Source organism: Sparus aurata, chromosome 7 (assembly GCF_900880675.1).
Source record: "Sparus aurata chromosome 7, fSpaAur1.1, whole genome shotgun sequence".
Lineage (NCBI taxonomy): Eukaryota > Metazoa > Chordata > Actinopteri > Spariformes > Sparidae > Sparus > Sparus aurata.
The window spans coordinates 14,572,866-14,585,464 of NC_044193.1; the positions used below are offsets into that span (position 1 = coordinate 14,572,866).

Here is a 12,599-nt window from a genome sequence, read left to right on the forward strand (position 1 = left end):
GAAAGTCTTTAATCATTGGGTTTTTCAGCTTCGTCCATATTTGGATAGTTCTGTTTTAATGGCGCTGTTGTTTGGAAAGGAAATTTCCACTCAAGATCGACTGTTGCTTATCTAAAATAACTCTAAACTCAGATTGCCACTATTTTCCCTATAATTAGCACTAGCATGTATATCTCCTTGCAGGAATCTTTCTACAAAAACAATAGCAGATTTACGGTCTTGTAAAATGAAGTGTTAAAGTGTTATTTCTCAGTATTAATGCTCCTCAAAGCTCGCACCATACTACTAGAGGAAAAAAGTTCTGGTGGAACAACACAAGGTTCTGTATTTATATATTTATTTGGCCTGAAAAGTAGCCACATATATATAAGCAACTGAATTTTTAGCTGTAGGATGTAGATACCCTTAGTTGCTAAAAATGCCCAAACCCGAGTTTCAGGTTCGGATATGTTTCCTTTGTCCAGAACTGCTCTTTTATTTCAACAAAAAAAAAACATCATATTTGTGCCTGTACTTATCCAAAGAAGATTAGATTGATTACCTTCACTCTTCTCCAGAATCTGTACAGTTTCCCCAATCTCCAGGACCAGGGCCTGACATATTGGTGACCGGAAGTTGCAGATCACTGTGAGAAACCAGATAAACAACAATGAGACAACAGCGCTGAAAACATATTTGACCTTATAGTGGTTCAGCATCGTGCCGACTGTCAAGGGAAATTACATCACGGATAAAGATCTCTGCTTAGTTTTATCTTTGTGACCTCTGATTAGATGAAGGTGCATCCCCCCTACAAGTGTTTTGGGGTTGTGGCAGCGCTTTTTATTAAGCCGTTTATTGCAAACATCTAAACACGGTGTCGCGCAGGAACCGCCGCTTAGCGCCCTGTAAACAAGCTCCCACCCTGAAGAAGATAGTCATTTTAATAAGCAATTAATTCTTAAGCGGCCTTATTTTGTGCAGTGTTAAGTTAATTGAACTGTATCCGAAAATAGAGCCCGCACAAACCGCTAAGTAATACGACAAAAACGCCGCTTTATCATGAGACACTATTAGCATAAATCTTTCCACGTCTCCTGCTTCTGCAGCATCATGCAGTCTCTGACCAAACACAGAAGCATCTAGTCATCCGGAGCCTGCGCTCGTCTGTGCAGTGCTGCACCACCAAGCCGTGTAACACGCAGTGCGCGAGCCTTCAGTAAAGGCAAACTTGTTTAATAATGACAGGGCTCCGCTGACGATTTTTAAAAAACCTACAAACGGTGGCCCTTCAAGGAGAGTTTGGTGTGAATCATTATGTTAATGAACTAGCCAGGGGACCCGGTGAGGAGGAGGAAGAGGAGGAGGGGCTTGGGCTCGGCTCCGTTTGCCTCAACTGCTCCGTTCCAGTGCTCGGGGTAGCTATGGCAACAGATCATCTACAAACTGGAGGGCTTTTCTTCCTTCGCTGTTACTGCTGCGGGGATCGGGGCGTTTTTAAAATGGCAAGCTTATGGATGCTGCATGGCGCCGGAGTTCAAGTCGAGCGTATTGGGCATGTATTAGAGTTAGAGAGATGGATGGACTTAAAGAGCCTCTTTGTCACCTTTTTTTCAGTCCGCCTCGGGGCCCCTTTTTTCAGCCGGGGCTAAGTATTTCCTATTTGAGAGTCCTATTCCTTAATGGCCTCTATTTCATTTGAATTGCAAAAACCTGCACTCACACCGTTTGAAAAGTCTTTAGCGCAGGCCATGTCAGATGAGATTGTCATGTTCGAGAGAGAGAGACAGAGAGAGAGAGAGAGAGAGAGAGAGAGAGAGAGAGAGAGAGACAGGAGTGTCACAAAGGCTCATATTTTCATAGTCCTCCCTCACAAAACCTCCAAGCTGTGTAAACACTCTTTCATTGTGCCTAAAAGCTGCAGAGCATTAGCATATCCTCAAAGCTTAACTAACCAAATTCGTCTTCTAGACTTCGACATGTTGAACGTAGGATGTTGGAAGGACTGACGGGACAGGCAGGGAGGAAAATGTTGGCAAAAGCAAACATTTTCTACTCGGCAACAGTATATCGAGCCCAGACTGTCCCTCGATTTAGCCGCATTCAAAGTCCACGCGGCATCTTGTGGCTGCTATTGTGTAACCAGTAACTTTCTGAGGGGGAACTGTGTTGCTTGAGCGCAAGAGTAGACCCCTGCTGTCCTCCTCAACTCACCACACCTTCATCCACCTCTTTTCTGTCCTGTGCTAGTCGCACTTTTCCTACTCACACACAAGGAAAAATTTTGCCTGCAATGATATAAAAAAACACAATTTTTTTTAATCTTCCAGCTGCTCTCACATAATAAAAGATGTCTATTTTTCAGGAATGTTTATTTGTTGGGGTTTTTCGGGCTTCATCCAATCCTCATTTTGGGAACATTTCAGTACATTTCGGTGGTCCAGACTCAGCAGGGGGGCCCTTCGTTGTCAGAATTTAAAATCCCCCCCCCCTTAACTATGACACTACAGGGTACTTGAATTCATCAAAGGTCTGAGAAGCTTTCATAGTACAGATAAGAAGTTCCCCGAGGTGGCAACTTTAGAAAAACGTGACAGGGACCGGATCCTTTTTGAGTAATCTAGTCGTGACAACGTTGACGGCAGCAAAGAGATGATCATCAACGTTAGCAAATGAATAAAGGTCAAAAACAAAAAAGGCAAACAGCTGAATCATCCGAAACAGTGAGGACAGAGTGGATACCTCACATCAGTTTCAGTGAAACAACACAATACATGTTCTTTGTGAAAAAGGGGGGCAGGGAGAAGAAAAATCTCATGTTACCTCCACCTGTCTCGAAACAACTGGCATAAATGGTCGACAACACATCATCTGCCGTTTGTGTGTGTGTTTTTGTGTGTTTGTACCTCAGTGCACACATCAGAATACAGACAGTGACTAGAAGACTGATCAGACTCGAGGTCGTGCCATTCAATTATTTGGCCTCTACACAATTTATGAAATGAGTGTGGCTGCACACACGTTTGTTAATGCAGATCTCAAGACGAACAACATTTCAGATAGTCATTGTTGTTTTTTTGGCTTTAAACTCAGAGTTTAAGATTCAAGGATTAAGATGTTTATTGTCACCCCAGTAGTACAAGTACACTACAGTAAAGAGCAATTAGTAAATAAAATACATATAAGAAACAATAGTACTACTACGAAGAAGAAGAAGAAAAAGAAGAAGAAGAAGAAGACACTAATAATAAATAAACGCTAAAAACAAACAATTGTTTCTGTTTTATTAGCTAAAATAACTGTGGTCACTCGATATTTTTCAGTTTAAATATAAATGATATTGTCTAAAATGACTGAAGTTCACTGAACAGTGAACTACACAGTGATAACATCGGATGTTGTAACGACTGGGCTCTAAAGGCGACAACCTGTAGCCAGGCAGGTGTCAATCCAAATTAAGATACGTGGATATTAAATGCTTTAGATTTAGAGAATCAGAACACAGTAGAGTACTTTTCACCATTCAACTCACAGCACCCTGTTCCCCGTGTCGATTTATTCCTCACAAAACTACCAAAAGTTTTATTTTAAACAGTCTCCGAAGAACCCAGTTTTTTTTTCTCTCTCTGTGTTGGCGTGAAGTGAGAACAGAAGCTCGAGTTGATTTTCTGTAACAGCTGATGATGACCAAAAAAAAATGTGGCGATGCAAAGCTCTCTGCGGTGTTAAAAGAGAGAAAGTCGTGGCACCACAAACATTGTGTCTGCTAACTGTAATACCAGAGTTTTAAAAAATGTGTTCCAAGTCACATTACTACGTCTTTCTCATCTGCTGCACTGAACACAAAAGCACTGCATGAAATATGCAAATACCTCCAGAGAGTATCTGTTCACCACATACTGAACAGAAAGCCCGTGTGTGTTTTGAGGGTGACCTATGACCTATTCCCCTGTCCTACTTGTCACGTTCATGTCGTACATTTTTAGCATCAAGCCTAATCCAACATGTGAGCTATGATTTATTTAAAGAAAAACGTATGTTGTTCTGTTGTAACAGATCAGCAGAAGTATCATTATCCAGTGTGATAACATGACATGCCGTCATGTCTTTAAAAATCATTTTCCTCAATGTGTAAGCTTAAAACACAACATGCATGACCTGATGATGACCTTGCTTTTCGAATCACTGAGAGACGCATACAGCAGTGAACTGAGCGGCAGCCCCCGGGGGAGAAATATTCAGCAGAGAGAGCAGAGCTGTCATCAAAAAACCTGCCAGTACAACAGTAAACACTATTATGGCTCATAAATTAGCTGTTTTTTTTTCCTCAAAACAACCGAGTGCTAATGGCACCAGTGTGCTGAGAGACAATTTATTAAAGAGGACACTGTGTTCATCCTGACTGCAGCACTTTCTTGGAAATTCCTTTTTAGCTCCAGTCTCAATCATTACTCGTACAACTGAGGCTGAACTACTTAAACCATTTCAGTAATGCAAAGTGAGCACACGGACCATGAAGGTCCTGCTTTCCCGGCTTGTCCCAGATCTGGCTAAAGTTAAAAATTACACAACGCTCTTTGGGCTTCGCCCACTGAGTCATGTTGTTCAGCACGACTTGAATGCACACTCACTTACTCAGAGACATTACTGCGCTGAAGTCTTGCTAACCTAGGGATTTCTGCACCGGACGCAGAGGAGCGTCATAGAGATCGAGGCTTACTACTGCAGGGGTGTGTGTTGCTGGGAGATGAGGACCTTATTACAGGGCACTTTTAAATGACCGCACACATGACCATCTCACATGTATATTTATTGTGCATGTCAGGAAACTACAGCGCTGATGAACTTTGTGACCCGGAGTCTGGGATGCTCACCAAAATGAGGCTGAGCAACTCTCCACTGCGGATTAGATTAAAGGTTAAAATCACGGATAAAACCACGACGAAATGCTACTTTGGACTACATTAATCTCTCTAATCCCACTCTCAGCTGAACATTAGCTCTATCTTTTGTTCTGTCATGAACACGTTTGATCCTCGAGCTGTCCATTTCAGATAATGGTGGCCTGGCCTGCCTGATTATTTCACGCGCTGCTACAGTAGCTCTTCGTCTGAGCCGCGTCCATGTGGCCCGCAGATAAAGGCGGCTGATTCACTTCACTCTCTCTCATGTGGGCAGGTACTGACTTACAGTCGGAGCTCTCTTCCAACAGAAGTGTAAATAAATTCTCTTAATACTGCTGCTTATGTGAGAGAAATTCATCAGTGACTCATTCCCAAATAAGAGATTCAAAAACACAAAGTGCAGCTTGCAGAACCATTCAAGGGAGATTCAACTGAGGATTGTTGAGTGAATTCACATTTTTGTGATTACACATCAGTCATAAAATTGCAAATATCTACAACTTGCAACCTCACATACGGCTTATATTCTTTTTTGACTCTATAATGAGTGTTTACGTCGGGGTGCTTTTGACATTTCACAGACTAATTATTAATTTAGGAGCAAAACAAGCAATTACAGATTAATTGGCGATTAAAATAAACATCAGTTGAGTTGCTGCTCCAGCATGGAAAAGAGCTGGGCAGCAGCACGGTGCGTTCGATTCCAGGCCTGTATGGCCGCCCTTACAAACTAGTGTTATTCTCTGCATAAACACAACCAAGAACAACATAATGAAAAGGCAGCGTCTCTAAGAAAAGGCATTAACATTTCATGAGGTGGTCTCCAACTGTTTCCTGTTTAGACGGAGCCATTAAGAGCACACGAGCCTACAGAAAGGCTCGCTCGGTTTATGGATGTGACGACGAAAGAAAAGACGCGATAAAAAAAACCACCCACGGTAAGGTGACTGTGGTGGATTTTTCATTATTGGGATAATCGTCAATGTCTTCACACGAATGACTTGAAAAAGCTGTCATTGACGTATGGTCCTACAGTGGTTCCTGAATTATCTTAAGCCTGTTACCATGGCTGAGGACACGGCTTGCACATTGTATGCCCCCACAAAAACAATCTAAAGGTGCAGTATGTAAGAATTGGACACCTGTTTAATTTGAAAACCCAAACAAGTAGGGGACAGCATATCACTGCTAGCTGCTAACCATAAGCTGGTTACCTCAGCTAGCTCCAGGCATTTCTCTGAGAGCTCGTAGCGCTGTGGGAGTGGTGCTGTTTACGATGCTAGCTGGTTAGCATGCACACGTCAGTAGATATCTCAACAATACAAAAAATACATAAACCACAGATATTTCTTCACATTTTGATGATCATTTTTGTAAATTCTCTGATATTTTTAACTAAGTTCCTTACACATTAGACATTAAAATGGTCTTTGTGCAGGAAGACCTTTATGTTTTCTTATTATGTGTTTAGGTTTCTTTGACTGCTTTGTCCTCTCAGTGATGCAGGTAAAATGTATGTTTTCCTAACTAAAAAATACAGTTAAAGGGGCGCTACGTAGCTCTGGAGAACACATTCAAACTCAGAATGTTAATATTTCACAACATTGATGAGGTAATAACCCGAACTCGGAAATAGTCATCTTTTCCGTAACTGAATAAACAACCTGCAGAGGAAAAGGAGGTCCCCAGAACGCTGTTTGAAGAAAAGATGGCAGGGTCCGTCATGTAAACACAAAGCAAAACAGTATGAAATTGTGTCATCCTTTTTTTATTCAGTTTATTTGGTCATAAAAACGAAAACAGCTGATTTTGTTCAGGCATTAAAAAAAAACAAATCAGCCAATGAAGATGGTCAAATTAAAAGTGCACCTTTAAGATTCTTTGATTTTTTTTTTCATGGGTCCTCTCTGTGATGCAATTTAATGTTTGTTATCCGGACAGAATGTGTGAGAGTAAAGCGGTGTCCGTACGCTCAATGCAAGTTTCCAGGATTATATATCGCGAATCGCCATTACGTCTGACAGTGTAATCGTACCGTCCGGACTTCGCTCGGCTTCATATCAGCGCACGGCGAGAAGACAAATAAAGCACAGAAGATAGGAAAAATATGCAAAATGGTGCCACTAATACGACAGATGAGGCAGGAGGAGAGATGATAACAGGGGCCCTCTGTGTGTGTGCCTGTGTGTGTGCGTGTGTGTGTGTGGAGCCGCACTGACGGGCCAGCAGCTTCATCTACAAGGATGTCAGAAATACTGAACCTCGCATGTCAACACGTTACATGAGGGGAAGAGGTGAAGGAGGGAGGAAGGGAGGAAGGGAGGTGGGGAGGGAGGACCAGAGTAAATTAAGCTTCCTGTTCAAGGTACAGTATGTACTGTGTAGGTACACATCGGCTCTGCTTCCCCGCATTTCAGCACCGTGGACAGCGCCAGGTCAGTCGCACTGACTGATGCGGAGGAGGAGGAGGAGGAGGAGGCTGGAAACTGTTGCTCCCCCACCAACCACCCCCCCCTCTACACACACACACACACACACACACACACACACACTCCTTTCTGCCTCCCTCTCTGCCTGAAAAACAAACACACACACACACACACACACACACACACACAAAACACCTGCAGTGATTCCACGGTGGATAAACGGACTGATTACAGAGCGATTATAAACGCGATAAGATGACTGTGCGGCCGCTGGAGGTGCTCGTATCATATAGCGGCGGATTCGCCGTCGGGGGAGCTCTCTCTCTCTCTCATCCTGCGGTCTTTACGAAACAATCATGACCAACGTGATGCCTCGAAACAAAGTGTATATGTGTGGGCGTGTGTATGTGAGGAGGAGGTGGAGGAGGAGGATAAAGAGGAGGGGGGAGGGGGAGGGGGGGAGTATCATGTGCGAGGCAGCATGAGTAGCCCTGCAAGGGAAAGAAGCTGTGGAGCATCTGGACATGACTCATTCCCCCCTAATGAAACCCCTCTATAGTGTAATCACACGCTATGGACGCTTTAGTCGCGGCTGTAGGGGTTCAGCACCCGGTTTAAAAGGGGCCGTACGGGCAACTTAAAGGGTTATTAAAGTGTTTCCACCTCGCTTTTTTTTTTTTTTTTTTCATCTTTTGTGTTGCATCTGAAAAGCGGCCGGTCTTGCTCCAACTCGGGGTTTGTGGTGGTGATGGTGGCGGTGGTGGGGGTCAGAGTGCAACACACGCAGGGAGGGAAAACACGCAGTGAGCCGCGGTGCGGTGGGTGTCTGCAGCAGAGACAGAGACAGCAGGGCTGCGGGGCTGTAGTGTAGTTGTGTGTCTACAGGTAGACTCCATCCTCTAGTTTTCAGCCTACACCTGTTGGAAAGGGACGCAGTCACGATGCCCCCTCGTGGATTCCACACGAATCGCCCCCCTTTTTTTTCTCTCTCTCTCCCCCCCACCTCCCCACCTCCCCTTTCCAGATACGCTCATAAGAAGAAAAAGGGCTAAAAAAAAAAAAAAAAAAAATGCTTTCCTCGCTCTGACGCATTTTCCTTTTTTTTCGCAAAGCCTCAATAATCTGGAGATGGTGCGCATCTGTTTAAAAGGTGGTGTTGGTGGTGGGTTGTGAGGCTGTATCAGCAGCCCACGCAATTTTCCTTTTCTATGCAGTCACTGGCCTTGTATATCAGCCATTATGTGTTTTTTTCATTGGGTGTAATGGGCATTAACAGCAGCAGGGAGGTGGTGGTGGTGGTGGTGGGGGGGGGGGGGGGGGGGGGAGACGGGCTTGGGTAGCCTGCGAGAGGTGCCGATGGACGCACTTGGTGTCAGCGCGAGGCTCGTCTCATTAAAGTCGATTACAAAAAAAGCTGCAAACCAAACGTCGTGGTTGACAAAAATAAAAAAATTTAAAAAACACAGAGAGAAAGAAGGAGAGAATAACAAAAACAGGCGTTTTACACTCACCAACTCCGATCTTCTCCTCTTCTGTAGGTATCCACATAATTGGTTATTTTCCCTCCGGTAGAGCGAGCCACATTATGTCGATATCGTGAGATGATGCTGCTGGAAACACGAGAGCTGGAGAGGCTGCGAGCGGGTCCCTGGCTGCTCCGTCCGCGGGACTACATGTCTCCCGACGCTTTGAGGACGTGCGCGAAGGGACCATCAGAAATAAAAATGTTAAAAAGCCCCTCGATGTCTCCGCTTCTTGTTATGTCCCCGGCTTGTGTCTCCAGGTCTGATGCAGTCTCCGTGTCCACCTAATGTAACGCGCGCACACACGCAAAACACACGCAAGGAGGGAGGGGGGATGCACGCACGCACGGTGAGCGTTTTTTTTTTTTCTTTTTTTTTCTCAGCTCTCCACAAAAGGTGTTACTGCAGCCCCGCGTCTCGAGCGGGAACCGAGAGATTTCTCTGTTTCCTCGAAGCTTATTTATTTAATTTCTTTGTTTGTCTTCTTCTCTCTTTTTTTACCTTCTCTCTCTCTAGATGTTTCTCTTCCAAGCCAATCCGAGTCCAGCTGACACACAATAGGCTGGCCCGGCTCGGCTCTGGCTCGGCTCAGCTCGGCCCGCCTGAGAGAGGACGGGATCCTGTCGGTAATTAGGAGGCAATAGGTCGCGATTGGTGCTCAGAGGTCCGAGCTGTCGAGCCGGTGCGAGAGAATACCGAGGAAGCTGCGATATACTACAAGCTGCGCCATCTTCACGGCCGTCACATGACTCGTTTTTGTCAACACTGATGTGTCAAGCAATTGCAAATATATGCTCTCTCTCTCTCTCTCTCTCTCTATGGCAGTTGCATCCATCACAAACACAAACTGCATTTTCTGAGCTGGCTGGCAGTCAGCCTTTTTTTCCCCTCTTCTTCTTCTTCTTCTTTCTGATTGAATGTGTCGCTTTAGGGGGCTGCTGGCCATAAAGTCGCCCCCGGTGTTACGGATCGGGCCGGGGCCATGTGGGGCGAAGCACCTCACGGGGGTTGAGTCATTTTCAAAGAAACGGACCCACTACCGGCAATGCTTTGTCATAGTGCAGTCACGCTCCCACACAGATGAGATGCAACTAACTCCTGTTTACAGAACTGTGGATTTTCCCATCAGGCCCTGCATCACACGAACACCGGCTGATGTATAGACTCTGCTGGCATGAAATACATGACAGATCTGAAGTTCGATGTGGCTATTTCCTTGTTCACCTGTGATTTCACAGCTTCACGTCTACCTTGAAGGATGAGTTCACCAAAAAAAAATAGAAATTCAGTCATTATGCACTCACCCAGGTGCAGATGGAAAGTCAGGTGAAGTTTTGACCTCCACAAATTATTTTTGGAGCTTCACAGCAAAACTGAAGTAGATGGAGACTAGACACCAGACACCTAAACATGCCTAATTACTTTCATCAGCATCCATCCGTTTCCCCCCTTCAAAATGAACAAAAATGTTGAAAAAATGTTGTTGAATCTCGTTCATGTTAAAGAAAACAAGAGAAAGAAAACCTGTCTCTTTAACCAGATCCACACCAAAAGTTAGTGGGGTCTACTCGAGGCTGACACACACCCACCTCCCAAATTTTGTGGAAATCCATTCAGTAGCTTTTATGTAATTCTGGTCACAAACCAACAGACCAACCAATCGAGGAACGAACACAAGTTCTTTTTTAACATAATGTACAAACAAACAGCTCCATGCAGCTCGTCATTCGTTATCCAATTCCTCAGAAGCCCTTAGGATCCCAAACTAAGTTGTTAACACAAGATTTACACTCTTGACGACTTCAGACAGGGGTGTGTGCTAAAGCTTTTAGCTTAACAGCTACGTTGAAGATTTGGGCTAAAAGGTACTCTATGTTACAATTCAAAGGAACTGACATGTTTAATTGGCCATATGTTGGCAGACTGTAACATGTCGTGAAGAATGAGACCATCCCCGTCTCCCTAGGTTGCCTACACGAGCCTGTGGATGATTGGTTTGAAAGTTGTTTAACGCAGCTGGGCCGTGGATTTCCTTTGCGCAGCAGTCTAAAGGGTGTGTGACTTTACACATGTTCTTGAGTCACAGCCATTCGCACACAAGCACACATGAACAGCATCAGAAACCATCATAGACTTTAGGTTTAGGTTAGGTTTCCATCCATCCAATAGGACACATTTAACAGGTGTTTCATTCAGTTGATACAGTGCCAAATACCAGAAAGCAGTCCCAGTCCAGTATTTACTCGTGGGATATCAAACAGTCAGCCAGTCCAGAGATCTGGTCTGTTCTGAATTTGAGAAGTGATGTAAAATACTGAGGAAGCTTTAGTTAGCAGTATACATTTACAAACAATAGTAGTAGTGAGTAGATTTCTTCTTGTGGCTGTGAGGTGGAACGAGCAGCATGACAGCACAGGATACCTCCGTAGTGACACACAGACGGAGATTCATAGCAGTACAGAGCTGCATCATTCTCCTGAACAACTGAAGCAGATGGCTATTTGTTTTAAAACCCTAAAAAGCATAAATTGGCTACATAAAGCTACGTCCAGGGTAATCCAAGTTTTTTGGGAAGCCGCGAAATCCAGAATTGAAAAGATGTTATTTACACCTTTTTTTTTTTGCCAAAATTACTTTCACTGTAGCAGCTCAGCTAAAAGGGTTAACATACACCTTGTCTGAGGTGGGTGCATAAGCTTGGCTGCATGTTGAGGGTGTAAATAACATCTTTTCAATTCAAAATGGGGTCTCAGTGCGTTACAGCAGACCAGCTGGTGGGGGTGGCTGAATTTCAGTTTTTGGGTGAACTTACCCTTTAAGTGAGCCGCTGTTGTTAAAGTGGCCTGTGGGAAAATAATGAATTCTTAGCTGTGACGCTTCAGACCTCTAGAGTTAGCAGTCCAACACATACCCACCAATATAAACTAATTATTTCAGGGAAGACTTCAAGTCACAGAAACATCAGATGAATATACAGTACTGGTCCAGAAAAGTTCCGTCATACAGTGTCTCACCCATTTGTTATTTCAGTGCACTAAGCTGTCTTGTCCTATAGACGAGGCAATCATGAGTAGAAAAATAGAGTGATTTGGTGAATATTGAGCGTCCAGTGAGTTTGATGTAGTGTGGGAGGGAGGGCAGTATTCAGCAGGGTAATTTCTCTCCATCATAGCGACGCTGTGACTGACTCCCATCTGTCTATTACTTCAAGTGGAACACTGTGGGCGGTGTTCCAATCACATACATAAAGCTGGAGGAGTGTGGGGCGTTTTACAAGCTAAATATGCATCCCCGCTAATAAGCATGGGAGAGAAAAAAATAAAATATAACAAATTAGAAGCGTCCATAAAGCCTGCTGAAAATGTGCTCCAGTAACACTGCAGCATACAAATGGTGAAAAATCCGGAACAAAGGGCATTTTAGTGATGATTTCACTTGTTCAGTTCGAGGAGAGCAGCCTCTGAATTTAGCTCTGATGCAGCAGCACTGCAAGGTTGAGACACAGGTCCTCTGCAAACAGGGATCGCCTAATACAGTGAGAGCTGCTATTTGTTTCAACGTTCCCAAAGCCAGCAGACAATAAGAGCCAGTCGAGGAGGTAATAAGAAGCATGTCCTGCAAACTCATCCATCACCTGCCTTCAGACAAACACACACTCATACACTTTTATTTCTTTACACTCCTCAGGATCATACTTCCATGCACTCTGGGCTCTGTGCACACAAGGACAAGTGAATGCACGTGCAGACAAACACACAGTTTAG

At 44.2% G+C, this 12,599-nt stretch overlaps 1 protein-coding gene across 3 annotated transcripts in view; it reads right to left on the reverse strand.

Annotated features, from left to right (window-relative positions):
• dock3 (dedicator of cytokinesis 3) overlaps positions 1-9,598 on the reverse strand; it is a 57,078-nt gene extending 47,480 nt beyond the window's left edge. For 2 of the 3 annotated variants that reach the window (XM_030423215.1, XM_030423213.1), the window contains exons 1-2: positions 8,824-9,598; positions 542-625 (exon numbers count right to left, since the gene is read on the reverse strand). In XM_030423215.1, coding sequence (XP_030279075.1) covers positions 542-625; positions 8,824-8,860 — 121 coding nt within the window. In that variant the 5' untranslated portion in view covers positions 8,861-9,598. The remainder of the gene's footprint in view (positions 1-541; positions 626-8,823) is intronic. The other variant, XM_030423212.1, reaches the window with a different exon arrangement.
• Between the last annotated feature and the right edge of the window lie 3,001 nt (positions 9,599-12,599).